Here is a 17902-nt window from a genome sequence, read left to right as displayed (position 1 = left end):
GAAGAGCTACATATCAGAAGATTTCGTTCTGTGAATAAGTGATGATATAATTTACATTTTGGATGAGTTCAGTGGCAAATAACGATGCTGACTCAGTTCTGAAATAATCCAAGAGTTACAAGGAAGAAATAAAGTGTATAAAAATACAGAATTTCAGTAATTCTGCATAGAAATGCTTAATTGTTATTGGTTTGAGGGACAATTTGGAGTAGTTTATTGTACCCTGCCTCATTTTTCAAATGACATCATGTATACATGTTCTCTACTTTTCTGTTTTGTTGAAGGTGAGCGTGGTGATCCAGTTTAGTCTCAAGGAAACAGGTTAATGTTCAAAGGTGTTTCTTGCTGGGTTTACCTTTTCTTTTGACACTGTTTATTAAAGGTATTTAGGAGATGTTTGACTTTTCTTCCATATTCTCGTACTTCCTCTTTCATAAAGTTGTCTTTGCTTCTGTTTTTTTGAAAGGCAGTTTTGTCATTGCACTTCTCACTTTCTTTTCCCTACCTATCTGTGGCTAGGCTTAATTTCAGCTAAGGGCACAATATATGGCATTTGAAAAAGCTTACTTATGCATCAAAAGTCTTCAACTGAATTATCTTGAAGACCTGTAGATTCATACAAATCTCTGGAGCTTTTCAGGTATTACAAGCTAACACAGTTGAGGAGAGGAAGCACATCATTTTTCTGACCCTTGAAAGGAGGGCATAGTTCTGTAATGGTGCCCCCCACCTAATCTGGTAGGATACTTTTATTTGATTTTTTTTTTCCTTGAAACTTTTTTCTTCCCACTGGTATCTGACTTCATGTACCTGAAAATACTTTTTTAAAATCCATTTCAAATTCTCTCCTGCCCATAATTCAGTTCATTTGAAAAGATATGCAGTGTAAGTATTTGTGTTTAAAAAAAAATCCACACTTTGTGGCAAGGAGTTGCTCTCAGCTGGGAGACTGTAACATTAAGAAGGATGATTCACACAGACATCAGTATAGTCAGGATATATAGTTAAAACTTCCCTGCATACGAGTTGGTACTGCTGTCAAGTTAGACCTGATTAACTTCTTTCTCCCAAATACAGGAGAAAATTGGATATTCTTTTACAGAATTGCAAACTGATGTAAAAGATGCTTGTTTTGATTGTTTATACTGATTTCTGTGAAAATCAGTTTTTAGAAAATAAACATTTGAAAATTCCTGTGAAGGAGGCTGGGGAATGATTAATGGTCATACTTTCACCATCAAATAATTCCTCCTTTAGTTGTGATGACTTTTGAAGCATCAGTCAAACTGGTTTTTGCTTTCTATTTCTTTCTGCGACATGTGAACTAGTTTCCTATATGCAGTCACTGTGGGGTAGAAACTATTTTTGATTAATGTTGTGGTCTGAAAGAGATTGTTTGGGGTTTGATTTCCATTTTTATCTGGAATTCTTTAGGCTTGAATCTGCCTAAACTGAAGAAGGAATCTAGCCTATGTTGTAGGATGTGACCAGATCAGTTTGAGAACTGGTATGCTAAAGGTTTAGTGTGAGGCAAAAGACTTGTGCGAAGATAAAGGCTTACATTTTTCACAAAACTTTAATTGTGAAAGAAATGTGTGCAATTCAGTCTTTCAGTATTACTGTGTACCAGGTAGGAAAACTAGTGAGCAGTATCAGGGTGGTATTTGAAGTTTCACACAGTAGCCATTACACTTTGGCCTAACATCCTACGCCTCTAAAGCAGTAGAAATGCAAAATGTGACAGTTTTTATAAATAAGCTTATTTGCCTTAGGGAAAACCCCTTTCTCCTGTGTCTAGTCCTTCCTGAAATTCTCTGATAGATGCTGAAGTAGTCTGGGGATTTTTTTTTTGGATAGCAGTGGAAAAAAGGCAAAGTAGAAGACTTTGTTTCAGTGCTACTTTAAGTAAAATTTTAGTGAGATTCTTAATATATGTAATTGATCCCCCCCCCCTTCCAACCAGTGGATTATTGATGCAGAAATACTATCCTGTCTAATCAAATATGGAATAATGTACGTCAGTTAATGTGACTTTTAAAAGGGAAAGTCATGCCGTGCAAAGATATTGGACTTCTATGTTAAAAAAAAAAAAGGGAGTGAGGTGCTGGTGGATTTGGTTGATAGTTTATTCATATTACTGAATGTTTTGGGGAGATATCCCTTACCAGGAACTCCTGAAAGGAAGAAAACACAAGTCCGTATGTGGATAGGTAACTGGGCAAGATAAGAAAAAAAACATCAAGAATTAGTAGCCAACCTCTGTAATGGAAGAAGATTAGTGTTAGGATTCTGCTGATGGCTCTGTCAGTACTGCTGATATTCAGCTGTTTGAACAGCCTGGAAGAGAGATTGAGTGCTGAGATGATCCAGTTTCCTTGATGATATGAAGATAATTGAGGTATTACAGATAAAACCCAAGTGTGGAGCATTAGAGAATAATGAGAGACTGAATGGGTATTAAAATATATTAAATTCAATACAGACAAATGTACTGTGATATAGTTTTTAGATATGGTGGAAAGAAAAAAGCATCCTGGTCTTATATACACAATGACTGAATTGGAAATTATCATCATTGCTTAGTGGGATCGTGGGGTTATAGTGAATGTTTTCTGGGAATGATCAGGTTAATGTTGACAAATTTAGGACAAAACTGTTAGGAACGGGAAAAATGGAGAACATGACGTAGGAGTGAAAATCCGTGGTTTCTTCTTCTCTCAAGTAGTATAAATTACTCTTATTTTCTCCCTTCCCTCATCTGGAAAAAGGATATAGTAGAACTGGAAAATGTCTACAGAAGGGCAGGAATGATGAGAGATATGGAATGGCTGTCTTCAAAGAATAGTTTAGAAAGAGTCTCTCTGAGAAGCATGGGAGAGAGTGAATGTTCCCTTTTTTGCTTCCAAAACAAGAACAAAAGGGTTTCAAATTAGGCTAGCAGTTGACAAGTCAACACCGAGGAGTGTTTCCTCATGCAATGCGTGAGCCTGTGAAATGTCTCACAGCAGGATTTTGCAGTGCTAAAACTCTACAGGTCAACAGCAACCAGCAGAGTTCATGGATGAGAAACACGCTGTGGTGTTTCTACCATAAAACTTCCACCTCTGGCCCAAGAAGCCCAAAGAGGCTATTTGGGATTAGTAATTTCACGTTCTTGCCTTTTTTCAAGTGCCATCCCCTTTCTGGATGTTGTCAGAGAAAGGATGGTGACAGAGGGGGGGACTTTTGGTCTTGCTTTGTATGGCCATCTGTATATTCATATGGAGATGAATTTGGTGTCTAAATTAGCAATGGGGATCTATAATCCAGTCTCTTTCTAGATGAATTCATGAAATTAATATAGGAAGGAACTTCTGCAGACAGTGTAGTTCAGGCTTCTGCTCGAATCTGGGATAACTTCAAAGCCAATTTGGGTTGCTCAGGGTCTTGCCTAGTTCTGAAAGTTTCCAAGAGTGGAGATTCTGCCACCTTTCTGAGATGCTGTTTTGGTGCTTACCAACTCTCCTGGTTAAAATATTTTTTTTCTTTATATCCAGCTGGAATTTTCTTTGCTGCCAGTTGTCAACTCTGCCTTCTTCCTTTTTGCTCTGTAACTCTGAGAAAAGTCTGGCTAGCTCTTATCTATGACCTTCACCTTTAGGTAATGGAAGACTTCTATCAGATTGTGCCACTCGCAGCTCCCTGTAGCCTTCTCTTCTGCAAGTGAAACAAGCCTGGGATTTTGTGTCCTCTGACCAGCTAACCATCATGGTGGGAACCTTCTGGGGTCTTTCCAGTTTGTCCACCTCTCTTCTTTGCATGTGGCAGGGAAGTGACCAGAAAACCAGACTCAATGTTCCAGATGAGTCTGCATGAGTGCTGAGCATAAAGAACAATCACTCCTCTCAACCACTGCCTTTAATCTTGCTAATGCAGCCTGGTATGTGGTTAACTTTCGTTGCCACAAGAGGCTGTTGCCACAAGATTCATGTCCAAACTGCTGTCCAGCAGAACCTGTACGTCTTTTTCTGCAGAGATGGGCCTAGCCTGATTCCACAGCCTGTGCTAATGGATGGGGTGGTTTTGTGCTGGGTGCAGGGCTCTGGTTTTTGCCTTGATTGCATTTCATGAAGTTCTTGGTGTGTTTCTCCAGCTTGCCATTTCTTCGGAATGGCAGCTCTGCCACCCAGCATTATCAAGCACTCCACCAATTGGTTGTTTTCTGTGACCTTTCTGATTATGTGTTCTGTTCCATAGCGCAGGTGGTTGAAGAAGACATGTATGTTGGAGCTGATGATATTCCTTGGGAGTCAAGCAGTACTTGACACCAGGTAGCTTTGGAACCACTGACTTATTCTTTGAGCCTGGCTGTCCAGTCAATCCCTAACCTGTGTTGTATTCCAGCCATTCAGTCCACATCTTCCCAGTTTGGCTACAAGGGTACTGTGGGAGACAATGTCAAAAACCTCGCTAAACTTAGAATGAAAGACTGCCAGCATGCTTCTGTCATTCAGAGGTAGTAAATTTATCACTGAAAGCAAACAGTGTTGTCAAGCTTGATTTGCTTATGGCAAATCTAGGCTGGCTGTTCTCAGTCACTTTTATGAGCTCAGAAATGGCTTCTGTCTTTTTTTTTTTTTTCCCATAACTTTCCCAAGAACTGAGATGAGGCAGACCAGCCTGTAGTTTCCACCGTCTTTCAAGTTCTCTTTTTTGGAAGAGAGGCAAGAAACTCGTCCTTTTCAGACATAAGGACTTTTCTCATTCACCGTGACATTTTGGAGATCATAGCAGCTTTAGAGTGTCATCGGTGAGCTCCCTCCCTCCCTTCTGGTCTCATCTACTTCTATATCTTCAGCTTGCTTTAGACTTCTCGTGCAAATAGTACCTCTCTCCCCAAACTCATACATGATCAGGAAGTCTTAGGAGAAGTCCTTACTGGTAAACGGAAAGAAGGCATTTAAAACTGAGACTTTCTATTGTCCTTTGTTGCTAGGTCACAAACTCAATTCTGTAGATGCTTTTCTTCATCTTCCTTATGCTGCTTATTTGTCTATAAAGCCCTTGTAATTACAATTGCGTATAAGTTTGATCTCTAGTTGAATAAAGTGGATGTTTATGTTGGCCATGATGGTCACAAGTGCTGGATTTCTAACTGTGACTCAGAATGCTTTTCCTCTATCATGACTAGGGGACTGTGATACCTCTTCAAAGAAGATCTTGCCACAAGTCATATTTCTTTTGTTATCTTGTACTTTCTCCCAAGCAGACAGCCCTTCAACAGTGCATGTCTTCGCTTTGTTTGGAAACCCCAGGTGCTTAATGAGTGAGTGACTGTGTCTGTCATGGAAGCTGTGAGTGTGTGATGAGGCTAAAACTTTGCCATGTTCTCAAGATGCCATTAAGCTGCTTAGTGGAATTCAAAGTGCTAAAACCAGCATAAGAATCCAATGTGATTGTCTGACTCCCACCAACATAAATACTGTTGAGGTAGCAGAGCTTTTTAAGCTTTGGTCGCTAGAATGAATGAACTTCTATGAGGGGAAAATGATTTGCATTCTGCTCACCCTTTCTGTACTGTTAAAGGCTATAGACGGTACATTCTTATGGCCTGTTTTTTAAAGCCAATTTTCTCTGAGCCTGTAAAGAAAAACATGGGTACTTATTGGCAGTCTGTTTCTATATATTTGATTTATGGATGGAGTACTAAGTGCGTGCGCGTAGATATGTTTAGAAAACCTTAATAAAAGACAAATCAAGATCTCGCTAAAATGCTGATAATTAATGTAATAACAAAGGTCGATATGCATTGTAGGATGCTGTGTAGGGGACTGACTGGTTTAACTTGATATTATTTATATTTCTTTAAATATTTTTTTACAGACTAATAATAACCACTTGGGAGGTATATACAGTTTGCTAACCATCAGGATACAATATATGGAAACATTTAACACTTGGTGGTTTTTTTCTGGCTTAAATATGTATTCAGAAAAATCAAGAAAATGATACTAACTAGTAAATGAATGGCTTATTGAAAAATTTATTTTTGAAATATATTTAGTATTATTAAATTCACTATACTTAAGGGTATTTCAAGTCAAATTTGATGTGACTTATTAAAAGAAATATTGTCTACAATTGCAGAATTTGAACAGTTTTAGCCAGTTCATGATTTTAGAGCTAGTCAGTCTTGCCTTGGTGCCTTATTTGCATTCATGGGCTGGAAGAGGACTGTGTTTGGGCTCAAGGCCAGATAGTTAACATCACAGTTGAGTTCTGAAGTGTAAGCTTAAAAACTACCTCTGACAATCTTGGCTCTGCTGTTTCCTATTCCCTTCACTCAACTGAACAACCAAGATGTAGCTCTCATGGCAGTCCTTCTTCCTCTTGCACCAGTTCAAGCTTTTAGACCCAGAAAGATCCTCTGCTAAGTCTTGTCTCCACAGCTAGAGGTTGTTGGAGCATGTTCTGGGACAGCACACCAGAGTTTTCTGGCTTTCTGACACCAGAGTGAAGTAACTCCTGAAAAGAAGGAAATACTTGGATGAGGTTATCCAATTGTGTCTGCCTGTCTGTTAGCACTTAGCACCTGGAAACAGTCATGCTATGCTTGCAGAAGCCTCCAGCCAAGCAGACTTTCTTTCACATTACAGTAGCAAAATTTTCATCTTGGAAAAACTGTAATTTTACCCCTTGTGTAGGCTGTTGTAACTTAAGTCAAATTCCTTTTCATTAGATTTAAGTTTGACCTGGTTTAGTACATGCTTAAGTTGAACAATGTGTCTGCAGCTGTGGAAGCTGGTGAACACAAGAAGCAGAATCTATTTAGGGACACTGGATTTAAATGTGCTGCCCACTAATATTTTGCGTCTCTGCTTTGTATCCTCTTTGTATGCTCATGGTATGAGCCAACTGAGGTGTGGTTTTTCAAGCTGTATGAGTAGGACAAGTTGGCTTTTACAGAATACATTCTGGTTGGTTCTTACTACTTTACTTCAAATTTTTTCAGTGCTGGTTATCCTTTTTCCCTTAAGGTAATGCTTTCCTAGGCTGAGTTCTGGAGGTCAGTCTTGTCCTTAAAGAATAACTCTGTAATCCAGGTTTGGTCACAGAATGGTGCTGGCAGTAAAAACTGAAAGTCTCTAATAGGGTTGTGGCAGCTAATGAGAATCAAATTTTGCAGCTGTCTCCTGGTCTCAGAAGTTTGGCGTTCACTGTCTTCTAACTATGGTACCTGAAAATTAAAGTGAACCATAATTAAGAATTTTTAGATTTACATTTTCCAGAGCATTGTTTTCTTATGTTCTCCTTCCATTTACTTTTGTTATTGGCGGAAAAAAAATAAACTTATTGGCATAGCTCTTGGACCATAGCAACTATACAAGTAACAGAAGAACCAGAAGATCAAGGTGCCAGTGTCTAGATGAGGTACTTTCTCAGTAAGGAATGTAGCAGTTGCAACTTCTAAATTTTGGCATTTGTAGAATCTAGTCCTGTAAAGTAAGTGTAAAAGCTATACCTGGATACAATTTACGAATATTGTCTTAAAAACTGCTGGCTCTGTAGTGAGAAACAAGTGCCCATGCAAATTATGATAAACTCTGGTAAAGAGGATTTACTGTAAGTTTCAGTTGTGCACATAATTTCATTGTCCCTTTAAAGTAATTTCCTTTGTTATGGTACACTAAAGTTATGTTTAGCAATATATTTATTTGTATTTACTTTCAGACTGTATAGCAAAATAGTTCAACTCCTAGCCTCTTCCACACAGGCTACTTGGATCTTTTTTGGGGTAGGAAAAAAAAAGATAAAACAAGATTCAAAAACCTATTTCACCTGGACACATTGTAAATTATATACAATGATGCCAGCTGAAATTGGAAGTCCAGTTGTTCTAAGCATTATGTGAACACAGGCTGTGCCAAAAAATTGCATGCTAAAGAGGCAGAGCATGGGAAATGTGAACTGTTATTGCTCTTGTGTGCAGATAAGAAACTAAGGGAAAGGAGGATTAAAGCTAGATGATCTGCATGTCTGGTTCAACTGACTGCTCAAAATTTAACAAACCCACTTTTTGTAGTCAAGCAGATAACTCAAATCAGTAGTAGCTTCTCAAAGTCTTGATTAATGTAGCTTTTCAGTGTGGTGTGGAAAGCTAATTAGCAAAGTACTAGCAGAAATTAAATTCAATAGATGTAAGTAACTGTAGGAAACATGTTTTTCAATGAATGGTAAGAAAAATGCGGGGGGGGAAAGGGAAGAAGTTGTCTTAATGTAATTGCTGTCTGACATCGAGTCTTGGAGTTGGAAACAAGCTTCCATGTTCAAAAGCATGAGATGTCAAAATGGTACCCCCCACCGCCCCCAGAAAACCAACCAATCAAAAAAAAAACAAACCACAAACAAAAAAACCAAACACCACAAACCAAAAAACAAGCACTATTCTATCTATGGGGCTTTCAAATGTTTTATCTCTCTTGTAGAAATGGAGAAAGGAAGTAAGGGCTAAAGGTGGAATGAAATATGGTTATACAGACAATTAAGTAGGTGTTGAAGCCTATTAATTGTGATGTTTTATGTGGTTTGAGTTTTGAGGGGGTTGTGGTGCTGGGATTTTAGGAGAAGATGTATGAGGAAAAAAATTGTTTTAGCTTGATATTTCCTGTGGTAAAGGCTTGTTCTGTCATTTGTTTAGGTTTTAGTTTGAGATACAAAAAAAAACCCCCCAAATATTAAATGGTCATTTCAGTCTTTCTGAGAGGAAGAGAAGCCCTTTCTTATCAGGAGTATCCTTGTGTTATACTTCTACTACAAATAAGAACAACCTATTGTAGGTCATGCAAAGTCTTGGAAAGCAAGTACTTTGGCTTGTCTTCCTTACTCTGAATCTAAACTGTTTCTCTGTGCATCTCTAATTGTGAATTGCCATGGTTATGTAGTAACTTCTCTCCTAATAGAGCCCAAAAGGAGAGTGGACCCTGGGGATACTTTCTTGCATGCAAATGATTAGAAGGAAGAAAATGGAGGCAATCTTAGTGTAATTGATTAGAAGTGATATACTTGACAGATTTGTAATCAAACATGTACGTGATATGTACCAAACAGAACGCTGATTCGCGTTTCCTGTTTTGGCTTTAATATGTGTAATCTGATTGCTAGCTAAATTATGCCTTTGATTAATGGAAAAGCAATCAAGATTATGATAATTACATGAAAGAATTTCTTGTGGACTTTTTCAAGATAAGACATGGATGAATTAAGTGTATAACACTGGAATGTTTTTAGTTCTAAAATTCCTGTTTCTGTGAAGTAATAGGACTTCCCTTCTAAATTACTTATACTGTCACTGTAGTGGAAGCAACATGATGGGAACAGCTTAACATTCACTGTGAGCTTTCCCCAAATCATTCGGTACCCTAAAATTTGACAAGGCTGTAGACTACTCCCAGGTATGTGTCCTTAGTGGCCACCAGTAGGAGTTTCGATATGGCTGTCCCATAAAGGTGTAAGACAAGTAGGACCAAGACTGGTTAGTCTCTATGCCAAGGAATGGAGCCTTAGAGGAATTTAACAAATTTAGTCATACAGTGTAGGCTTTTTTCACTAAAAATCTTAGATGGAGTTTCTCTTAGCATTCATTATAGTCCTGCTGGGATTAATGTTAAAAAGTAATCCTTCATGGGCGGAAGTAGGTAGGAGACCTATTAGATTTCCTGAATAACCGTTGGTGTACTATGTATGTATTTTTCAGTAGCCACTATGCATTATACATGCTTTCTCAAAGGTAACTTTCTCATCTTTTATGAACTCCTGAAGGAAAGAAATGTAAACTTTAAAAAGCCATGTTCCGAAGGGTGATATCTTAGTTGTAGTTAACTTGCAGCTTTCCTTTTTTAGATACACATTTGTCTTTGCTTTCTGTTCTCCCTGAACTGTTTTCCATCAACGCTTGCTACAGTCAGAACAGCATAGGTGAAATTGGTATTAGAAAAGAATCTATCAGCTTTTATTTCCTGTGACTGTTTCTTTCATAATCTTTGAAGTGTTAGCTCCTTGCTGAGAGGTCATAAATAAGAGCTTAGATATGAGAACTTGAGTTCAATTAATGACCTCTAGTGTCCTGGAACATAGATGTTCTTCTGACTGCATCAGATAAAATCATCAGTTTCTTTAAACTCTAGAAGACCTGACTTTTTCAATTTAGAAATTCTAACGACTTGATATTTCTCATTTAGGTGCCATATGAAACACTGAACAAACGGTTTCGAGCTGCACAGAAAAACATTGATCGAGAGACCAGCCACGTTACAATGGTTGTGGCAGAGCTGGAGAAGACGCTGAGCAGTTGTCCTGCGGTGGATTCAGTTGTTAGTCTCCTGGATGGAGTAGTTGAAAAACTCAGTGTTCTGAAACGAAAGGTAAGTGGTGGTGTACCTTGTGATTGCTTTGTCTTTACAAAGTTAACAGAAGTAGTGTTCTGCAATGCTGTTTGCTTGGATTTTCTTTTCAAGATACAGGTATTACTGGCACTATAAACAAAGGCCTTAGAATGCACAGCGAAACACCGAATCTTACTGTATCTTGCTTCGCTGCACTTAGGTAACATGACTTGGTGTTCCAGGACTAAGTATATCAAACCTCTTGAGGGGTAAAATTAATAGGTATTTATAGTCCTGAAAAGGAATTTCTCCACCCACAGAAAAGAAATAGTAGTAAAATTTATTTGTATCAATTCCTGCTTGTCTAATGGAAAGGTTTGTGCCATTGCATTAATTGATCACTTGAGGAGCAAAACAGGCAGAAGATGAGTCTGAAAAATGTTTAAACCCCAGTGCAGAGGGTAGTTATATGCAGTGTTGAGGCTTCTTTGCAGAAGAAAGGGCAAGTTGTCCTGGGTTGTTACTTGACTGTTTTTTATGAACACTAAACTTGCAGGTTGGAAGCGAATATTACTAAAAGTATTTTAAAGTTTAGCAGGATAACCTGCTTCTAGCTATTAAGCTCGAGTGCTTGTATGAAATACAGCCAAACGTTCATGCCTTTACCACATCCTTCTAGGAAGAAGGAGTTAAACATAAACTATATAGTATAAACCATCCTTATTTTGGATGGGAATATTGCTCATCCTGGGATTCATCAGAGCACTTACTTGAAACAAATCTTGCAGAAAAATGAAAACAGCTCCGTTTCCTGGCTTCAGAGCAGTGCTTCTCCAAAAATAAACAGATGAAACAAATGGTACCAGAGTCATTTCATTAAAACTTAAATGAAATAACCAACAGATACAAATCTTGAGACCATATTAAGTGAAGCGTCAAAATACCTTGGAGGTTTGTAACGTAAAAATAACACTGTCATGTATGTTGATTTGGGGTTTTCTGCTTGAACAGGTTAGCTAGGTGTTGAAAAGCTGTTCTGCAAAAAGACTTCATGCAAAAGACTTCATAAATCTAATTGCTGTTTTCATCTTTGGTTTGTGAAACTTAAAGTGGTCTTGAAGGACATGTTTTCTTCACTTCTCTGTCACTTACAGAAAGAAATTACTGCTACTTCTGAAAGAGGTGTTGGGTTTTTGCTTGTAGGTGTGTAGTAATGATGTGGAGGAGTAAGTTATTTACTTCTTAAATCTCTGCTGACTGCGGGGGTGTGTCTGAAGGCATTGCTGAATGTTCTGGGTGCAAGACTCCATTTTAGTGCAATTGCTCATTTGTTTTTGACTGCCTGAAAAACTGTGGGAAGCTTACAGCTGCTCAAAAAGAACAAAAGGCAAAAAAAAAATAATCTGTTTAACAGTAAAAGTCTTCTGAAATACAAAGGTCTTGTTTCTGCTCCAAACCTTCAACTCCAACTGTCTTGTCTGTAATCTCTGCCCAGAGCAAAATGATTGTTTTCTTTAGGGCCTTTGGACCCATGTGGGATCTCTGTTTCCTCCTGTGTTTAGACAAGGATCTGATGAACTGCTGAGATGGCCATAATAGAATTAGATGGTTTCTTTACTTAACACCTTACTCACTCTTAAAAAAAAAAAAAGCTTTTCAACACAGCAGGTTTCTTGGGTTCTGAAAATGATCCTGGGGAAACCTAGGCCTTTGTTTTCCCTTTTGTATCCTGTTTAATATGCTTGTTCCCTCAAGTTCTATTAAAGTCCAGCAGGGCAAGTCCAGATAGTCTTGCTTCAGAGGGCTTTGAAAAGGATCTGTAACCTTTCTGAATGCACTAGAAGGATCAAAAAAACAGCAAGAGCTGTATAAGACCAGGTACAAAACCATATAAGGAGAGTCCTTTGAAATGAGAAGGGGCTCAACCTTTGTGCCTGGCTGCCTTGAATTCTCATAGTTGTAGTCAGAATAATTCTTGAGGTTACCTTCACATCTGATAATACCGCAGGTGTCTAACAAGTGAAAGTGAGTTTTGGCTTGCGTTAGTGTTTGCTTGCTGATTAGGAAAAGGCTTAGTTTATAACTTAAAATACTGGTCTCCAAACCATATGTTACAAAATAAAGCTAAATTTGGTAACAGAAGTAACTCAGACTTCAGTAATGAAAATAACTCAAGCTATAGATGTTTACATGAGTTTTAGTAAAATACTTACCTTGTGTTTTACATACTTGAATTTGGTATCAAGGGCCAGATCAGAGTCAGGCTTAATTGGGACAAATGCTTGGTCAGCTTTTCTTGCACAAGTTTTCATTTATTTTACTTTGCTTTTCAAATAACAATCCTTCCAGAATAAATCTGTAGATGAGTATGCATGGTAAAAGCAATTAGAACCAACCTGTTCTTCCAGAGCTGGAGCTGTTATCCAAGGATGATATTGTAGCCTGAATAGCTTGAGTAGTGGGAAAGTAGCAGTGCCAGTGTGGAGTGCAAAGTGGGCTGCCAAAAGCCAGCCAGGTAATTTGGTCTGTGCTTAGTTGGCAAACCTGCATGGGCTTTCCTGTCACCATAGCTGTGCAGTTATTCAAACACAAACCAGTGAGTTTAAAGTCACTGCAAGTAAGGCAACTCAATCTGAAATTGCATCACTAGTGATATATTGTGGATGGGAAGGTACTAACCCTCCATTGTCTTCTGGTTTGCTTTTACCTTACAAAGCATATAAAAGTACCGCAGGCTCTCTTGTGTTCTGTAGCCTGGCATGACCCACAAACGTCATGTGCTGTATACTGAGTCAGCTAGCTTTGAATTATGATATGTCTGTAATAAAATTGCCTAGTAAAATTTGCAGCATAAGTAATCAGCCATGTAACTTTAAGGTTGAAGGAAAGTAAGTATGACCTGAGTGTTTGGGGGTTTTTTTAATTTAAAAAAAAATAAATGTTGTGGAGCTATTTGGGGTGTGTGTTTTGCACTGGGCATACCAATATGTTGGTTTAAAAGTCATTCTACTTCCTCTGGACAAATTTATTTTCCTAAGTAAGGCTCTTAACAGTGGATCCATGTTTCCAGAGTAGCAGAGTTGAGTAAAATAATACCAATTTAACAAAACTGATAATTTTTAAAAACTGCTTGAAGAACCTTGAATTAAAGGTGCTAAGAGGCCAGATGTTTATATAATTTTCATTATTGCATGACTGATTAAAATGGCTCCAGTGTATTGGAAGTAATGTGGGTTTACTCCGCATCACTCCTCAGTAGAACTAATTCAGTAGGACAGCTGCTTGAGGAAGAACCCATGCATAGGTTAGAGGTGGAAATGCATGATTTTCAACTGTTTGGACCATATGACTGCAAACTTTCACAAAGTTCTTTGCAGGCTATTACAGTAGTTGTTGCTGTAATGGATACTTTGCTAGATTTTGGAGAAATTGCACATTAAGCAGAAAAATGCGTACACTCATAATGTCAAATCAGTTAAAACTTACTTGTATGCAAGAATATCTCGGAACTGGACCAGCCACGCTGAAACTTACGCACTGCCATAGGAAGAGTCTTTCTAAATGAAAGAAATGCTATTGGGAGTAACTGTATAATATGTAAAGAATGCTTACAAGCAATTCTTACTCTATTTTACTTTAAAAGCAAATTGAAAATCTGTAGCTCTTATTTGTTCTTGTTTAATTTTTACCTTTTAGGCAGTTGAATCAATCCAGGCTGAAGATGAAAGCGCAAAACTCTGCAAACGTAGGATTGAACATCTGAAAGAACATAGTAGTGACCAGCCAGCTGCTGCAAATATGTGGAAGAAGAAACGTATGGATCGTATGATGGTGGAACATCTTTTACGTTGTGGCTACTACAATACAGCTGTAAAACTAGCCAGACAAAGTGGTATTGAGGTTGGTAGCAATGTGCACTAACTTACTAACAAAACCATAGTAAAGAGGAAGTTGGCAAATAAGAACAAGCAGCATTAGCCCTGTAGCAGCTATTTTTATGTATTAGCTTGGTTTTATTACTAATGTTTATCTGTTAATCATTTTAGGCCTGAGTTTGTTCTCCTTACTTGACATAAATTGTATTTTAACGTATTAAGTCAGTCAAAATCAAAGGCATAGCTTTTAGTTGCAAATTAAATACTTCTACATAAACACCTTGCCCTATTAAAACTTCGAATAATTTTCAAATGTCATACAGAATTTCTTGTTAGAGGCCTTTAGGCTGCTGATTAAGCAGTTGGTGGAGTTTCCCATCTGTCTAGCCACGCTTAGATGATATGTGTAGGTGACCAGACTGAGCAGAATAGCATATGCTGATTGCAGGAACAACTGTTTTATTGTATCATCCTACTATTTAATGCATCAAGAGGAAAGCTGGCTTATAGTTTGGAAAATAAATCTTGATACAATTTGGGTTTTTTAGTAGCCGGTATATCTTGCATGGTCCATAAAACTTTTTGCTGTTTTGCTTATTTTGCCATTTATGATTCTGTGGTTGTCACTTTTCACTCATTATCTAGTTGGTTTTGCTTACATCTCATAATGGCTTATGAAGTGTTTGAAGTTTGTGCACCTTGGTGTAGCTTCTTTATGCAGAGCAATGAATCCACACTGTGGTCCTTTGACAGCCACTAGGACATTAAAACTGATTCTTTAAGAATTTACTGTTTATTTCGAGAAATCATTATTTGTTGATTTTAGGTAGCATTTGTTATTTGATCCTCAGTGATCCTTGACTCTCATGTTCTTTTGATATTCCTGATTCTAGAAGATATGTAACTCTTCTGGTTAAAATCTTTCTCCTATAAAGATGCTGAGAGTTTAGTTATGTGACTTACATACTTTGCCTTTCTTAGGTGACATAGTTGAACACATCTCTCTGATCTAGTTGAGGGGAAGAGGTTTTTGTTACTGATGTCAAACTACAGCATATGTACCTGTTCTTTGTCTTGTACAATGAGCGTGTCTGTCATGTGTCTCTCTTACTCCTTGACTGCTTTACCAGTCTGATCCTGTTCAACCAGCAGTGACTTCAGTAAATACCAAAAAGGAAACAGCAAGTAGAGATTGAATGGAAGGGGAGATGGGAAGTGGGTTACAGACTATTAATAGGAAATAGTTCTGAAAAAATTCACCAAAGAGGCTGCTATGCCTCACTAAAGATAGCCCATGCATGTCAATCAAAAGAACAAGACAATTACTCTGGGATAATTGCAGCTGAATGGTCAGCAGCTCTTCTATTTCTGGTAGGTGTTTCCCTCTGTTTTGAGCAGGAGCTCATCTCCTTTTGAATCATTGTGTTACCGTACCTCCTAGGTCTAGCTGAAAAAGCACTATGGAAATATTTTCATTTTCATAGCAAGTTCTATTATGCCCAATTAAGTAATGCTCAGCTTTGGTTTAGACATGAGCATGGAAGTCTCATGATACTCTGCAAGACTGTGTGGTAAGAAGCATTGCACTTGTGGAGCCTTAAAGCTTTTCATTCTGTTTGCTAAATAGAAACTTTGGTGGTTTTGGTGTTTTGGTTTTTTTTAAAAAGTTTTAAATAAGCTTATTTAACTTCTGCCTTCAAGCCTAAGTATTTTTACTTGCATAGTAACTTGAATAACACCAAACTTAGTTCCACATGTTGAATGCACTGAGGCCGTATTTCTCCTGGTTTGCTAAAATTATGCATTTTACTCAATGTTAAAGCTTACATTTTGGCTAAATGAGGATAGGCTTCCCTAAGTCTCTCGGCATTGTACTCAGTATTTTTTACTGTATGGTGATGCTCATTGTGAACAGCTTTTACAATATACTGAGACTTGATCATTATATAGAATTTGTGGGTTTGCTGGTTTAATAAGACAACTTCTCTGTTTCTTTTTGTTCCGTTCTTACTGAAGGATATGAGCATTGAAGTGTTCTCTAATGCTTAGTAATGTAACTTTGCTGTAGAGATTACAAAATATCATGGTATTTGTCTCTTGGCCAAAGTAATCTTTCTGTTTACTGTAGTCTCAACTGTAATTTTGATAAATGTCTACACCACTGCAGAGTTCAGAAGCACATTGCTGTATATAGTGAACCTGGTCATGTCTATTACCTGGGGTTTTTTTATGTATATCAAGACAATATTGTTACCACTGCATAGGCGCTATACCCTAAGTAGGAATCTGACAAAAGGTGAGGTTTTTGCTCAACTTGTCCACCAGCTAGAGGTGAGGCTGGTGGACAAGTTGAGTGTGACCCAGCAATGCACCCATGTGGCAAAGAAGACTCAACTGTGCTCTGGGTTGCACTGGGATGAACAGCACCAGCAAGGGAAGGGTTGGTGATCCAACCCCCCTATGCAACACTGGTTAGACCCATCTGGAGTTCTGTACCTAGTTCTGGGCCCCCCAGCAGACACGCTGGGGTGTGGGGGTCTCCCTGTACTTGGAGATATTTAAACCCACATTGGACTGGGAAAGGTCCTAAGTAATGTGTTGTAGATGATGCCACTTTGAGCAAGGGGACTATACAACCTCCAGAGGTCCCAATCTCAACCGTTCCGTGATTGTGTTTCTAGACCAAATAGGTAAAACTGCCCTTTGCCCTGCTATTTGAAATGGCTGAAGGAAACTGCTCTTTCTATTTCAGTTGTATCTTGTAGATCCTAGGTTAAGCATCTTTCAGTAGCTGTTAGACCAGTCTTGGGAGCAAGTCTCAACCTGCTTGTTTTAAGTTCCTTGCATGGCTTCTGAATGTGAAGAGACCTGCAGAGCTGCTAAGGTACTACTTTGTGGGTGGAAACAGTTTAGAAAGCATTCTGTTTCAGTGACCAAAAGCAAACCATTAAATCATTTGTTTGTTTGCCAATAATACGCAGCAGACAGTTTGCTCAAAGATCGGCTATGCACCATAGTGTCCAATTCTAATAGTTATTGATGGACTATGACAAATTCTAGTCTGCTTTCTAAATTAACTACCTTCATAGGAACAATATTCTTGAATTCTTGTCATGGAAGATAAGCACTTAAAAGCCGTGGTTATAAACTAGGAAGCAAACAGCTACGAAAAGAAATGCTGGATGTGAAAAATTATAGGGAAGTTTAAATATCAGAATTATGAACTAGCTCAAGTTAGGAATGATTTCTGGCATGTAGCATATAAAGCATAATGTTATATGACGATATAAGAAAAAAGCTACAAACATGTAATGTATGTGATATGCCTTTAAAGAAAGGTAGTGCTGCTTGGGAAAGTAAAGCAAAATGTGAGTAATATTAAAATAAGAGCTGACAGTCAAGGACTGAAATGTCACATTTGTGCCAAAGTAAATATGGGGTGGAGGGGATTCTGTTGTGGACTTTTTCTCTTGGTGTCTTCTGGCTCCCTAATGATGTGAAACAGTTTGGGTTGAGATGCAAACTAGATGTTAAGTTTTTGTTATTTCATACAAATGAAGCTCATCAGTATCAGCTTGTTACACTTAATAATGATCTTGTTTTGACTCTGTTATGACCTTGGAGTGCAACACCAATATAGAAATGCATATTTTCATGTGCAGGTTC

The 17902-nt window shown here is 38.1% G+C and overlaps 1 protein-coding gene across 1 annotated transcript; it reads left to right on the top strand.

The window, feature by feature from the left end:
* The first annotated feature begins 632 nt into the window (after window positions 1–632).
* LOC104164920 (macrophage erythroblast attacher-like) lies at window positions 633–14282 on the top strand. Its single transcript, XM_009704405.1, has 3 exons — window positions 633–738; window positions 10218–10400; window positions 14058–14282. The coding sequence occupies exons 2-3, from the start codon at window positions 10293–10295 to the stop codon at window positions 14280–14282; spliced, it is 333 nt and encodes a 110-aa protein (XP_009702707.1). The 5' UTR covers window positions 633–738; window positions 10218–10292.
* Window positions 14283–17902: the final 3620 nt, after the last annotated feature.

The sequence above is a fragment of the Cariama cristata genome, unplaced genomic scaffold, assembly GCF_000690535.1.
Source record: "Cariama cristata isolate BGI_N322 unplaced genomic scaffold, ASM69053v1 scaffold19217, whole genome shotgun sequence".
Classification (NCBI taxonomy): domain Eukaryota; kingdom Metazoa; phylum Chordata; class Aves; order Cariamiformes; family Cariamidae; genus Cariama; species Cariama cristata.
The sequence above is the reverse complement of the archived record's forward strand: the minus strand, read 5'-3'. Positions and strand labels throughout refer to the sequence as shown.

Bases quoted from the DNA above. Each gene is read 5' to 3' on its own strand.
- LOC104164920 (XM_009704405.1), top strand. From the start codon at position 10,293: ATGGTTGTGGCAGAGCTGGAGAAGACGCTGAGCAGTTGTCCTGCGGTG. The intron at 10,401-14,057 runs GTAAGTGGTGGT...TTTACCTTTTAG, and splicing joins TCAGTGTTCTGAAACGAAAG to GCAGTTGAATCAATCCAGGC.